The 15,295-nt window shown below is 46.9% G+C and overlaps 1 protein-coding gene across 1 annotated transcript in view; it reads left to right on the top strand.

Moving 5' to 3' along the window:
• The window catches only part of LOC119976524 (golgin subfamily A member 4-like), a 1,176,663-nt gene extending 1,162,319 nt beyond the window's left edge, over positions 1 to 14,344 (top strand). The window contains exons 204-205 of the mRNA XM_038817077.1: positions 5,542 to 5,562; positions 13,189 to 14,344. Of these exons, the coding sequence (XP_038673005.1) occupies positions 5,542 to 5,562; positions 13,189 to 13,199 (32 nt within the window). The 3' untranslated portion in view covers positions 13,200 to 14,344. The remainder of the gene's footprint in view (positions 1 to 5,541; positions 5,563 to 13,188) is intronic.
• Positions 14,345 to 15,295: the final 951 nt, after the last annotated feature.

Here is a 15,295-nt window from a genome sequence, read left to right on the forward strand (position 1 = left end):
CCGTGGGGCTGAGATGATTGACCTCCAACCACCACAAGCTTTGTTCAGAGGGTTGTACACCTGATTTCCATTGACAGCAGTTTAGCTAGGGCTCCTTTGTGTCACACTCGGTGAAATGCTGCCCTGTTGGCAAGGCAGTCACCCTCAGCCGGACTCTTGTATTTAGCGCTTGTTTCCTTGTTTTAACTAATGCTGGCATGAGGTCGGAACGGAGCGGAATGAGCCTGGTGAAATGCAAATTATGCGTTCATGAGCAGGTTATTGCCAAGTAATTGCCACTTTATAGTACTGTTCTTGACTATCTTGCATCACTTTGCTGCTGATGGAGAGTAGACTTATAGGGCAGAAATTGGTTGGGTTGTGATTGTCCTGTTTCTTGATAAAAAGACATCCCCGGGCACGATTCCACATTTCCGGGTAGATGACAGTGTTGTATTTACTGGAACAGCTTGGCTAGGGTTTCAGCGAGTTCTGAAGCACATGTCTCCAGTACTATTGTCGGAATGTAGTCAGCACCTGGACACTTAGCTGCATCCAGTGCCTTGGGCCGTTTCTTGATATCACATGGGGTGAATCGTATTGGCTGTAGAATGACTTCTGTGAAGCTGAGGACCGTCGGAAGAGACCCAGATGAATCACCCACTTGACACTACTGGCCGAAGATAGTTGCGAATGCCTCAGCCTTGTATTTTGCACTTAAGTGCCGGGCTCCTCCATCATTGAGGTTGGCGTTATATGTGGAGCCTCCTCTTCCAGTGAGCTTTTCAATTGTCCACCACCATTCACAGCAGGACTACATATCTTAGATCTGTTACTTTCATTGATTAATCGCTTAGCTCTGTGTATTACTTGCTGCTTTTGCTGTTTGTCGCACACGGGGTCCTGTGTTATAGCTTCACCAGGTTGACACCTCCTTTATCAATGTCTGATTTTTCTCCTGACATTCTCTCTGACACTCGTCATTGAGCCTCCTGACTTGTTTAATTATTCACCACCATTCAACACTGGATGAGTCATGCATGCAGAGCCAGGATCAGATTAATTCTCTGCTCGATTGCACACTGATATATATCACCGTGTACTAATTCTGCTTGGAAAGCAAGCATTGTTGAATTGTAGAACACGGAATGTGAAATCATCCTTCAGATAGGCTTGTTTCGGCAGTTGTTAAGCTATGCTCTCGTGCATTGTTCATTGTTAATGGATAAGATTCTGTTTGTAGTAGAGTTTGTGTCGCTTTGGATTATTAGTTTGCAGATTATGATTGAGACAATTATGCTGAAAGTGTTGAAAAATAGGTGCCCAGAATTATGTTGGCCGGTATGTTCTAACTCTCTCCAATTCAGTTTTCTTGTTGCCTCAGAACCCAATGACGGGAGCATGTATTGTGAAAACAGGGCATCATCTTCAAAAGGACAGCGTCGTGGTCACTTCAGAAGTATTGCTGTTGGCGCATGAATGGCAAATGGGCTATTTTTCATCGAATATTTCAACTTGTTTATTCCCTTCTGTTTTTCCCTCGACACCTAGCAAAGCCAAAGTCGACCAGTGACGCAGACAATCGGCTCGGCTTGCAGTGATTTTGTCGATGCACCCTTCGTGTTAGATACGTAATCACTCCCATCCAACCCAGCGTGCATTCGATACTTGTACGAGCCTCAGTATATGTTATTCTAGATTTTCCTCATAGAAGAGTTCTGATTCATCTGCGAGGTCGTTGCAGGAAGTTAGATGAGTGGATAATAATCAGCCGGTAGTTTGCTTGCCCGTGTTTGACCTGATGTCATGAGCCATATTGGGGTACAGAGTCAATATTGACACTTCCCAGAGCAATTGTTTGCAATTATGCGTCCACCGCTTGTGGCTCTACCCTCCATATCCAAAGACCACAGCCAGATATCGTGAAGGTTTTGGTTTGGACAGATGCTGTGACAGAATTTGTTGAATGTGACATTTCAGGCTGCTGTGTGAAATTTCTGTCGGGCACATTTCTGAATATTTGAAGAATGTCTCAGCCGTAGGTGAGGATGACGTGGCTCGATAGTCAGAGCTCGGGATTCCATCATACTTATCGCTGTCGCGTTGGGCTCCGTTGTTGGGTATAATTTAATGCATTTGTATATGGTTTCTAGGAGTTTGGTACAGCTAAGTGGTTGGCTCGGCCTTTTCATAAGGCTTTCAACACGCGGATTGTGGTGAGCCTGACTGTCTACCTAGAAAATGCAAGCACAGTATGGAATGTCACCTTACTTCAAGGGTGTAGTGAAACAGAAGGGGTTTCATTTCATTCGAGGATGTTTCCCATGTTTACCATTGCTGCAAAAAGGTTTCAATTCCAGATGGTTTAATTTATTAATTGTAGAGCCATATAATCTCCGCAGAGTAGTAATAGTCATTTCGGCCCATTAACTCTGCACCGCCCCTTTGAAATAATACTCTACCTAGCCCCACACCCTACGCCACGTAATCCAGTAATATCACCTAACGTTGTGGACACTAAAAGACAATTAAGCATTGCTAATACATGTACCCTGCACAACTTTGGACTGTGGCGAGAAACGGGAGCACACGGAGGAAACCTGGGCAGTCACAAGGAAAAAGTGCAAGCTCCACACAGGCAATTACCTGAGCCGGGATAGAACTCGACTCCCTAGGAGCACTGCTACCACTGTGGCACCGTGGCCATCAAAATTAACTATGGGCTCTACCAGCTGCCTTAGTTTTCACAGGGCATAAATATTAGTCAAGGATATCGAGGGAGGACCTTGGTATTTGAATAATCGACTAAACTTCAATTGACTCAACAGTAAGGTTTAATCAGCCTGCATCATCATTATATCAATAAATTAATGACTCTACAAATGAGAGTGTAGCAATGAATATTTAACGAACATCATGTCTCCAATGAAGATTCAATGCGTTCCAAAATTAATTCATAAAAGCGCAAGGGGCATTATTTTAAAGTCCTGTTCATGGAAATAGAAAAACAAAATCAGTGACTTGTGAGGTGATACGTCAGGTGTGAACATGTAAAGTGAAGGCTATTTGTGCATGTGCTCTTCTCAGAAGGAAACGATTCATGTTATCGGACAACTACCTGTGGACCCTCTAAAATGTCCGCTATATTTACTAATGATGGAGAGAACGCAATTGTAATACATATCTCCAAGTTGACCGCTACTACTGAGTTCATTGGCATAAAGAAGAAAACACTTACAGTGGGATATAAATAGATAATAGCTGCGGTTTAAGTTTTCGAAGATGGATCTCAAGGTAGATAAGTTGAGTACCATACAGCTGAGTACAAAGCTTCATCGGTTTTCTTTAATTGTAACATGACTAAACACAACGAAAAATAGTAGGCTTGCATCAGTGCATATAACAATGGAATTACCCAATTAAATTGTAATGATAATGAGTAGTATTTAGATTAGGAGCTGGTAAGACGTTTTGTGAAATCATGGGTTGAATTCATCGGGATCTCCGTTACCAACTGCGGTGAAGAATCCAGCGTTGGGCTGAAAATGGAAGCTCTGGTTCCCTGCTAGCTTAGGAACCAAAATTCACCCAGCTCACCAGGGGAAGGATGCAGCTGGATCATCGCGAACCGTTTCGAACCTATTAACGGGCCATGAACTATATTCTCCAGGCCCTAGGATTTTCCAGTTCGCTGGGCCTGGATCACGAGGTCGAGAATTGGTGTGGGCCTTGCTAAGCATGGCACTGAGGCGAAGGGCCTCGCGGTGAGCCAATGGGTAGCCCTTTATGGTAGTTGCCACCAGGGACCATCAGAGGGCTTCTCTCTCCCCCTTTCAATGCACAACACAACCCTACCAGGCAAACCGTCTGCCCGCCAACTAGTGAATCACTAATTATAGAAATTCACCATGGACCCCGAATTAAAACGACCTCACTAAAGACATCTTAATTAAAAATACCCTAACCAGAGTCCGGCAAATTAAATAGAACACCATTACAGAGCCCGCAGAAGAGAGATCCCTGTCTGGAAGCTGGTGAGCAGTTCAGACGGAGGAAATGGAATCATCCCTACCTTAAAACGCACCTGTTCAGTACACTTGCTGGCTTTGAGCAGTGCAGGAAGCTGATCCTATCAATTCTGAGGAGAGAAGCAGTGTATACCCCTTTAGTTATTTGAGAGGTTAACTATTCAATAATTTATCTTTCAAACTGGCTTTGCAATTCACAGCTTCCACACATACCCAGCTGTCTACATTGTTTCAGTGATCTCCTTCTGGTTTGAGTAACTTTTAATAGTCTGCTGTGAAAATAACCACAATGTTGAGAAACAACACGCTACAATAGACAGCTACTGGATCACATCAAACCGAGATAAGTGTTTTAGGTGAGTTTCACAGCTGAAGACTTCAAAACATTCGTAATCCTCGACAAATGTGCTTTGCAAATGTTAGGGAATCGTTTATTAATGTTCGCTGACAGGGTGAGCGCAAATCATCTGCAATTCACTTCCACCCGAAGAAGTATCCGATACCTACAATTCCTTGGTTGCATTAATTCTCTAAAGTAGAATCCCAATTGTTGTTTGAAGTAGTTGTACACAAATTGTGAAGTTTCCAAGCATTAGCTTCCGACAAAACTCTGTATTAACTAATCTTGCAGACCTGGGCCTCAATATCACCCAATATAACAGTTAACAGCTATGGACTTTTAACTGTTCGAATGGGAAATCCCTTACTCGTGCTGCTGGAGTCAACTTTCCACGGTATCTGGATAACAAAGAATAAGGGTGCATAACGTTAAAACATTTTAAATCCTGGCAATTCAAGAGAAAAGAAAATCATCATAACATTTTTTCTCCTATGATTCTGCATACGTTTAATCTTGATAAAAGTGATGAATCGATTTACTTAAATTACTTTGTTATTTTGCCAGTGTTATTTTTCCAGACAGTATTTCAAACAAACGATAAGCGCAAGAACTTATTGGATAGAAAGTAAGAAAATGATTGTCGAGAGTTGCCGGGACAATAGTGGAAACAACAAAATATATCTTTGCTGGGATAAAGTTGATCAATATAGGATAAAAAATATTAATTTATGTTTCATTCGTCAATATTAGCACTGATAGGTATAACAGGGAAATTTGAAAATAATTTGCAATTCTTTGGCGACTGATTGTGTATGTCATAGGAAAAAAAACATAAATGAATTTGAATGGGTGCATTTACTGTTGGTTGGAACCCTGCATCACACTTGATGTATGAATCTCTAATACCGCGAAAGAATGTCCACGCCATTGTAAATACCATCACGTTTTATGATGCTGTAAATCGGCCGCCCCGAGGACTAATTCTGGCGCGCAAAAGGCGCCAGCACGGTTGCAGCGAGGAGCGTGGGAAAGTGGAAGATATTGTTCTCTGATGAATAACCTATGGTTTCTAAGTTAGACCGCAATTACGTCAAATGGATATTTTGATTCATATGTACTCTTAAAAGTTAAAAATAAATCACGTTTGCACTTGATTAGCAGCAGCTGATTTCACTGTTCAATTTCCACCGACAGACGAACGGGACGAAAAATCTGGTAAATTAAACATGGCTCCTTTTAATTATCACACGGAAGCGCCGGTTATGTTTGCAATCTTGTTAAGGATTTTCTTCTCCAAACAGTCCGTTTAAGTTAATGAATAAGCATGCACACCTGCACGTTTGAGTCGTGATCTGCTCAGTTTCAAAATGTGCCGAAACTCAATAAGATATGCAACATCTGTATCTTATTGTATTCAATTTTCAATCAACCACTGCTTTAGATTGTTACTTCATTGATGTGAAACGGTGCAGTCCCAGTGTTCTCCATTATAATTCAACTCAGAGAGCATGAAGAGTTGCCTGCTGGACAGTCAACCTTCCAGGTTTCACTTCTCTTTGCGGAACCTATTTTCAAAGATCAATGATCATAGAAGAGAAGGGAATACTCCAACTTCCACTATTAAATTGGACAGCCCTTTTTTACTTTAAACTTTGCTACGTTAATTTTTGATTAACCCAGCGAGGACAGATATCCGCTCAGCATCTAACCTGGCAAGCTCCCTCGGAACATTACCTTTCTGTGTCGTTGCCAATCATTCTTCTAAAGTAAAAAATGCAGTCCGGACCTTCTCAACACATCTTCACAAAGGAACTTCCAAGCATCTCCGTAAAGGAACTAAAAAACAAACACAGACATGCATATCACATGGGAAACAATTCGGACCATCATACTTGTACTAGCTCTGTGAAATGGAAATTTTACTGGGCGACAGTCCTCACCTGTAGATTATCTGTGAACTTTAATTATTGCATTTTTTGATCTCTACCAAATCCATTCTTGAATGCCCGAGCTGCAACAGTCTAGTCACAAAAAGCTGATGCGGAAACACACCAAACACTCGACTACATTCTCACATACATGCTATCTCCAGACCTCAACTCACATATCTTGTTGTCACCCACATCCCCTCTCAGTCAGTTCATTAAAACGAACAGATGCAGAATAGTTACTCTTAACAGGCTCTTCTGAATAACTTCACTCACCATTCTCCAGTTAAGTGCTTTGGAAAAATTGCGCTCGATCAAACTGACTTCCATTAGTTAAAGAAAGCCTTCAGTATTTAACAGGTTGGTTGTCGGTATACAATGCATGAATCTCTAATACCGCGAAAGAATGTCCACGCCATTGTAAATGCCACCACGTTTAATGATGGTGTAAATCGGCCGCCCCGAGGACTAATTCTGGCGCGCAACAGGGGCTAGCACGGTTGCAGCGAGAAGCGTGGGAGTATCATGGTACCAGACCAGCTCCATTCACGCGACGCCTTCATGACATGGCGGCGCGCCACATAAAGGGCGTAATTCTCCCCCTGCCCCCACTCCAGGTTGGAAAACCGCTGGGGCGCCTAGCGAGTCCCGCCACGCGATTCTCCCTCCCCCCCACCAAACCGGCGCGGCGAGATTCACTCCTGGCAATTTGGAGAATCGCCGCTCGCAGTTTGTAATGGGTGACTGGCGATTCCCTAACCTGGATGGGCCGAGCGGCCTGCCCGACACGACGCGTTCCCGCCAGTGCCTTCCACACCTGGTCGGTGCCGGCGGGAACAGTGCGGGAACGCTGGGGGGGGCGGCCTGTGGGGGGTGGGGAGGGTGGGATCCTGCACTGGGGTGGGTGGGGCTCAAAAAGGGGTCTAGCCCACGATCGGTGCCCACCGATCGGCAGGCCGGCGTCTCTGAAGGAAAACCTCCTTTCCTCCGGCGAACCCGCAAGATCAATCTGACATCTTCTTGTGGGGCAGCCGCCGGGACGGCAGTGCGCATGCGCGGGTTGGCGCCGGTCAACCTGTGCAAGTGCGGGAGATGTCATTTATGCGCCGCCGGCCGCGTAATTTATGCGTCGCCGCTTTTACGCGACTTCAAGACCCGTTGCGCGTAAATGAAGTGGCGCCGCTCCTAGCCCCCCCCCCCCCCGGGGGTAGGAGAATAGGGGGCAGGGAGCGGCCTCCGACGACGGAGTGAAACACTCCCTTTTTCACTCTGGCTTAGAGATTTAGTCTCCCTGTGGGTGTATTGCGCCCAAAATGAGAACGAGCGGCGCACAACCCCGAGACTGGCAAAATGTATGCCCTCCGCCATCCCACTCCGAGGTTTAGGGACTTTGAACTTGCGATGCTGCTAGATGCGGTCGAGAAGACTAGGGTGATCCTGTGCCGTAAATGTTGCCACCGGCAACCTGCCAGCACAGTCCGTAAGAATTGCCGTGAGGGGGGTAATGTCGTAAGCCCGGTGTAACACACCCCACAGAAGGGTGAACTGTGCCGCAAGAAGATTCACAACCTGAGGAGGGCAGCCAGGGTGAGTACACCGACATGCGCCCCTGGAACCACCCAAACACTATCACCCATACATGTGACAGTAACTCCCCCTCCCAGGAGGGGTGCCAAATCCCCAACTGACCCGCATGGGCTGCGTACTCCCCTGTGAGCTGCCGTGGCCGAGTGCCAACAGCTGCGTGGGATACTGCGGACCGAAAAACTCTTATGATGTTCCCCCTCCAGGAGAAGACCGCCCACAACCACAGAGAGGGGTACTGCACCCCTCACAGTACACGAGCCAAAGGTACATGACCTTATTGGCGGAGCCGGGGACCGGGTGGTTGCCCTCTTCCAGACCGGAGATGCACCAGCAAGTGGTATTCCCCTGCCAGGCTACCCCACCGTCACCCCATTCCCTGCCGACTACATCCCCACCCACCATTACCCCACACACCCTCCACCCTCACCACGTACCCCCCCCCCACACTCCAACCCCTCATCCGATCCCCATTCAACTGAATCCCCTCACCCCACACACCCACCACCCCGTCACCCATCAAACCATTAAACACCCTCACCCCATGATCACACACACCACCATCTCGCCCCAGTCCACGTGTCCAACGATACATGCCTTTTTCTGTCTTCCAGGAACTGCCACCGATCGTCCCAGGCCATCTGGCGCTCCCAACCCACGACCAATGCCACGTCACGATGCCCCCAGGGCGCATGTCACGGCAGGGAGAACAGATGGCAAGGAATTCCTCCTCCATCATTGGAACCATGGACTGGGACGTAGAGAAGATGAGTTCCAGGACAGTGATGAACAGAGGACAGACATCCAGGCAAGAGACAGCCAGGGAACGGAGATGCTGAACATTGACGCACGCAACAGCCAGGAGAGTGACGGACTGAGGACGGCAAGTCCATAAGACCATAAGACCATAAGACCATAAGACATAGGAGTGGAAGTAAGGCCATTCGGCCCATCGAGTCCACTCCGCCATTCAATCATGGCTGATGGGCATTTCAACTCCACCTCCCAGCATTCTCCCCATAGCCCTTAATTACTCGCGACATCAAGAATTTATCTATCTCTGCCTTGAAGCCATTTAGCGTCCCGGCCTCCACTGCACTCTGCGGCAATGAATTCCACAGGCCCACCACTCTCTGGCTGAAGAAATGTCTCCGCATTTTTGTTTTGAATTTACCCCCTTTAATTCTAAGGCTGTGCCCACGGGTCCACGACTCCTCGCCTAACGGAAACAGTTTCTTTGCGTCCATCCTTTCTAAGCCATGTATTATCTTGTAAGTTTCTATTAGATCTCCCCTTAACCTTCTGAACTCCAATGAATACAATCCCAGGAACGCCAGCCGTTCCTCATATGCTAGACCCGCCATTCCAAGGATCATCCGTGTGAATCTCCGCTGGACACGCTCCAGTGCCAGTATGTCCTTCCTGAGATGTGGGGCCCAAAACTGGACACAGTACTCCAAATGGGGCCTAACCAGAGCCTTATAAAGGCTCAGTAGCACATCGCTGCTTTTATATTCCAACCCTCTTGAGATAAATGACAACATAGCATTCGCTTTCTTAATCACGGATTCAACCTGCATGTTTACCTTTAGGGAATCCTCGACTAGCACTCCCAGATCCCTTTGTACTTTGGCATTATGAATTTTCTCACCGTTTAGAAAGTAGTCTATGCTTGGATTCTTTTTTCCAAAGTGCAAGACCTCACATTTTCTCACGTTGAAATGCATCAGCCATTTCCTGCACCACTCTCCCAAACTGTCTAGATCCTTCTGCAGCCTCCCCACTTCCTCAGCACTACCTGCCTGACCACCTAACTTCGTATCATCAGCAAACATCAGCAAAGTCAGGACAGTGACACACAGAGCATGGCCAAACAGTCGATGGAGAGTCCGGAGAGTGCTCCTCGCATGGGTGCGACAGAAAGAAAATCGGTCCAGGGTTTGACGCAGAGGGCCCCTGACTTTGTGTCCGATGAGGACATAGACTTGGCCTCACTGCTGACACCCACACTCTCCACCATTACAGAGATTCGCACCTTGGTTGACATTTTAGTGATGAGGCTTCTGACTGGGACACAGACTGGTGCACACAACACAGTCAGATTGGGACAGCAGGTTGAGGTAGAAGCAGCCAAGAGGACGAACGGCGTGAGGGAACCCCAACACCAAGCCGAAACGCTTCTCAGGTAACTTACTTTCCAGACTCACCCATTGTCCCTGTGCAGTTAGACACCCACGGAGTAGCCAATGGAATGAAAGAAAGCTTCCAGCAGCTGCAGACGCATTTAGAGGAGTCCATCCACGTCGAGGAGCAGGTACTAGTGCCGTTCATGGCTGCAAACCAGGCAGATATCGCACTGGTGGCGTCCGAGGTGGAGGCAACGGGTGGAACAGTTTCGGCCATGGGTCAAGTTATGCAAGACGTGGGGCATCATGTGCATGCGTCATTCACAGCTCAAAAGAGGGCTGCCCCCTCCTAGGCAGTAGTGTGCCAGAGCCAGCTGCACATCTCAGCCACCCTACAGAGTGTGGCCAAGTATTAGCAGGCTGTTGCTGATAGCATCGGCGGCAGTGCCCAGGTAATGGCTCAGTCTCAGCAGGCCATCGTGGATAGCATCGGCAGCCTCGCCCAGCTGCTGGATGGTTTGACACAAACCCAGAGAGAGGCGGCGCCGTCCCAGACAGGGTTGGCCCACACCCTGAGCTCCAGGGCTGCTGAAATATTCAGACTCTTGTCGACACCACAGCGGGCCTCCAATACTGGCAGCGCCAGGTGTCTGTGGTGCAGCGGGGCAGTCTATTGGGAACAGTATATACCGATCCGTGATATCATACCGTGCGCAAGTCACTGTGTGAAAGTACCGGTGCGCCGATGGCTGGGACATGCAGGATCGGTCCCTATTCGGCGACTGGAACGAACGTGTTGCATAAATGTTAAGAGTCACTGGAACCGTGACGGCCAGCGGGAGAGCATGTCCTCCCCGAATGCCTCGTGGTGCCACATGTGCCATCAGGTGGCAGATTTGGGCAACCGTTTCCCGACCCACCCTGAGTCTCCTCCTGTATGTCCTGAACGGCAGCTCCTCGATTGACCTGCGGCACCGGTAGACATGTCGCCACAAGGGGCGCCTCAGGCACCTTGCCAGCTGCTCCTTCTCCTCCCCCTGCTGCTCATCCACATCGGTATCCTCGTCCTGTGCTTCCCACGTTGTCCTGGTCGTCGTCCGCCTCCCCCTCCTACTTCGCCCGTCGGGCGGTGGGCTAGCAGCCTGTTCGGATGCAACTTGGCCTGTTACTCTGCAGCAGCCCGTCCTCTGCTGTAGACGCCGCTGCCACAGCCCCTCGGAGCCGCCTGCGCCGTCGCTGCCACAGGGCCAAATGTAGGGCAACGGCTAACGCCATGGCAGCCGCAATTGCTGGCTGGTGTCCAACCATCATGATCTACCGCAGTTGGGGGGTATACAACATGTTTACGTATGGCGCATGACCCCCTCGGCAGCCAGGTGCCATCGGCTGCATGTCAGCCAAGGTTGGCTGATTGCGCCACAGCCATGTTTGCCCCCAGACATCAGTGCTCCGTCCAGTTTTGCCCATCCTACTGATAGCGCCATAGTTGGATGGCTGTGCCCTGATAGGGGACCCCTCGCAGCCTTGAGGGCAGCGGGCGCCCGGGGCCGGTGCCCATCAGGCTTGGCTCCGTACTGGTGCCGTGACTTTGGCACCAAACAGCCATTGCAGACCAGCTGGCATGTCGTCCCCTCGCACCCACGAACATGGAGGCTTACTCTCCACACCCCCCCCCCCCACAACCGCCACGAACAATGAGACCACATCTCCCGAATATGAAGGCCCGCCCGAACATGGAGGCCCCCACCGAACATGGAGACCCCCGTAACATGGAGGCCCCCTCCCTAAACCTCTCCTTCCACTCCCCCGACTATGGAGCCCCTACCTGAACATCGACGTCCTAACATGGAGCCACCCCGGAACATGGACTACCCCTCCAAACCGCCCCCCCATCCTCCCGCAGAACATGAAACCGCCCCCCAACATGCAGGCGCACCCCCAACATGGAGGCTCCCCCAGAACATGGAGGCACCCCTCTCGCCCCCTCTCCCCCAGCCCTGACCGTGGCCGTCCCGCGAGATTCAGGAACCCCAAAACAGCGGCCGCTCACCTTCTCTCCCGTACGGTTAGACAGCAAGACTGACTGCCGATTTTCATTTGCAGATCTGAACGGCGCCGGCGTGACCTGAATTGATGCCGTTGGAACTTCGGCCAATCCGGGCCGCAGAATACACTGAACCTCTGAGAATCGCGGAGCTTTCCCCCTCGGGCGACTCTCTGGGTGGCTTGGCATCGTTCATGATGACACCGTTCTCGCCGGTTGAGAGAATGGCGGAATGGCGTTGCACCAGCATCGAGTAAAAAATGATGCAATCGCCAATTCTCTCACCCTGCGCTGGACTCCTGCCCACAGTGCCCCTTATTTCCGTGAGAAATGAAAAAGAGAGCAATTGGGAAATGTTGACGCCAGCAGAATCTGTGTTCCCTCGATCATGTGGCACTGAAAAGTAGAACATTATAGCAGTAGCTAATTGAAATAAAACAATATTTTGGCCTTTATTGCAAAGTTATTTCAGGATGGGGGTAAACATGCATTGCAAAGTGAGAGAGTCTAGCAGAGACATCACATGGAAACTTGCTTAAAGCATTTGTCTCCTCGCCATTGAGGCCAACGAACATCTCAGCAGCCTGGTGACAGAGATTGGGGTGCTATTATCAGCAAGATATTGAGGAGACCGAGTCTCCATTTCGTAGCATTTAAAGGAATGAGAGGGAATGCGACAAAAATATGTCATTAGGTTCAATGGGTTCGTGGTTTTCAGTGTCAGTATTAGAGATGACCCACTTGGGACTCATCTGAGAAGTCTTCCCACATTGAATAATTTTTTTAGGTTTCCCCACCCATAAGGCTTTGGACTTCAAGTACTGTATATATGGTAAGAACAGTGGTCCGTCGATTTCGGGATAGTTAAGACACCAAGCGATATGTAGACAGTCCGTGGAAATGCTGTTAAGAAAAATCATGAGCCATCATCCAATTAAAGTGTGATTCAGGCTACGCAATTCTCGCTCCGATTTCCGATATTTCTTAGCGAATAGGTAGACTGTACGATAAGCTGGACATCTAATGCTGACCGTTTGAGAATACTGCAAATATATGAAAGTTGCAAGAAAATAATGTTTCTGCTAATTTCGATTGCAAATTACAATAATTTAATACCTATTTTTTATATTGTATTTCACGAATATTCTTTTACTTTCAGATGGGATCTGAGTCGAATCTTCCCACCATATAAAAGGAGCTCTGCAATTCACGAAAGATGCTGTTCAACTTAACAAGTTCATCTGCGGTGTTTTTTTTTACTTAACTCAATGGATGGTGCACTTCATCACCATATTAGCTTAAAACGTTATTGTGGTAAATCTACAGTTCTTGTGAAAAAATACATGCGAACATTTCGTTTTAGCACAGGCGGGGTGGGGAGGGGGTACTTTCCAGGAAAATGACAAGGGAATTGCTGAGTGTGCCTCCTAAAGTTCAATCCAATTAAACATATTATGGTCAGCTGCGTCTTAATAAGTAGTTAGTCTGAATTCTCTGAAACCACTTTATTTATCTAATAAAACAGCTGGAAAAGTAAGGAAGAGAAGTGTCTATGCAGCGATATGTTAACAAACCATCTACGCTATCCGAAAATGGCTGGTTACAACAAACCAAATTAACAATTTGATGGGAAGAGAGTATGGAGGTGACCTTTCTTGTCTGGATGCTGTTGCTTAAAAAGCTAAAAATATCTTATATGCACTAGAATGGCTTTCTGCAGTGACTACGCCTGGCTTGTGGGTTATTCATTGGGCGAATTGATTTTGAATGCGCTACTCTTCAAAATCAAGAGTTATGAGAGAATATATAACTATTCTGACAGGCAAACTTGGTTCCTTTAGTGTTACGTTATGTTTAAAGTTTCATAGTGGTTTGCCAAAGAGCAAATAATGACATATTTGTCAATTTCACATCAGCACATCAGTAGTAAAGTGACAACAATATACAAAATGCAGTGGTGAATTTACGCGAGTGTCGTAACAGACAATGGCATATATTAAGAGTTTAATCCGCTCCCGAAACGGAGGTATATAATTTAGTGGCTGGTTTAGCTCACCAGGCTAAATCGCTGGCTTTTAAAGCAGGCCAGCAGCACGGTTCGATTCCCGTACCAGTCTCCCCGGACAGGCGCCGGAATGTGGCGACTAGGGGCTTTTTACAGTAACTTCATTGAAGCCTACTCGTGACAATAAGCGATTTTCATTTCATAGTCAAGGGAGCTGGAACTTGGATACTGCGTAATGTTAATTTTCAAGAAGTGCGTTGAAATGTACTGTACCGTACGGTGCTTTAAATTAACTCACTAGGAGGAAAACAAAAGAGGAGAACATCAGTGGGGTTTAGATCATATGTGAAGTCTCTTCAACCAGTCGCATAATTCCCGCCAGTTTTCCCGTAATGGGTTCGTTTGAACTGGACAGACCATCTGTGCAAGTGTACACAATCCACACGGAAGTCATGGATGGTAACAGCCTTATCTGCCGGAAAGATTAGCCAACCAAAGCCAAAAAACTGTAAAAATAAATCGATTGAGTGTGTTATCAAATAAGTTATAACGTTCAATATTGAAGCGCAGGTATATACAATAGGGTTTATTTTCACCCTTTTCGCTTGTGAGCTTTGCAATAATTATAGTATTAAATTGAACGCTCTACGTTGCACCAATCTCATACAATGGAGTTCGCTTGGATTAACAGAAAAACCGTTAATAATGACTTCGTATGACACAACTGGATAATTTTCTGACATGTTTGATCCTTTATTTTAATTATATGTATTATTGATAATTTGTATACGGAATGCTCAAGTTCAGGTGTTGCTATTTAGGATTACGAAGTAAATAAATGATTATTGCTGTACACTGTGACTGAGTTTTTTTTACACATATATACGCATTCGACACATTCCATCGACCTGTTTACTTTCTAACAAATAATATTGCATGCAAGGCGAATACATTTTGAGACAAATATAGACATTATTCACTATTAAAATTTGGATTAATGCTCAAAGACAAAAGGTGTATTGCAGATTCGCTTACCAGAACAATATGAGGTCTCTTTTAGTTGTTTTCTCAAAACATGGTGATCCATTTATTACGATCATAATCTTGATATTATTTCTGTTGTTTGACAACGAAAAGTCGCATTCAATAGTTCATTGCCTCCTCCTGTATACAAGTACACCTCATCACAAGAGCGTCTAATTTAATTTTACTTCTTGTAAATATCAGGGCAACTATTTACAAGCGCTGTCATGATGATGCA

This window comes from Scyliorhinus canicula, chromosome 13 (genome assembly GCF_902713615.1).
Source record: "Scyliorhinus canicula chromosome 13, sScyCan1.1, whole genome shotgun sequence".
Lineage (NCBI taxonomy): Eukaryota > Metazoa > Chordata > Chondrichthyes > Carcharhiniformes > Scyliorhinidae > Scyliorhinus > Scyliorhinus canicula.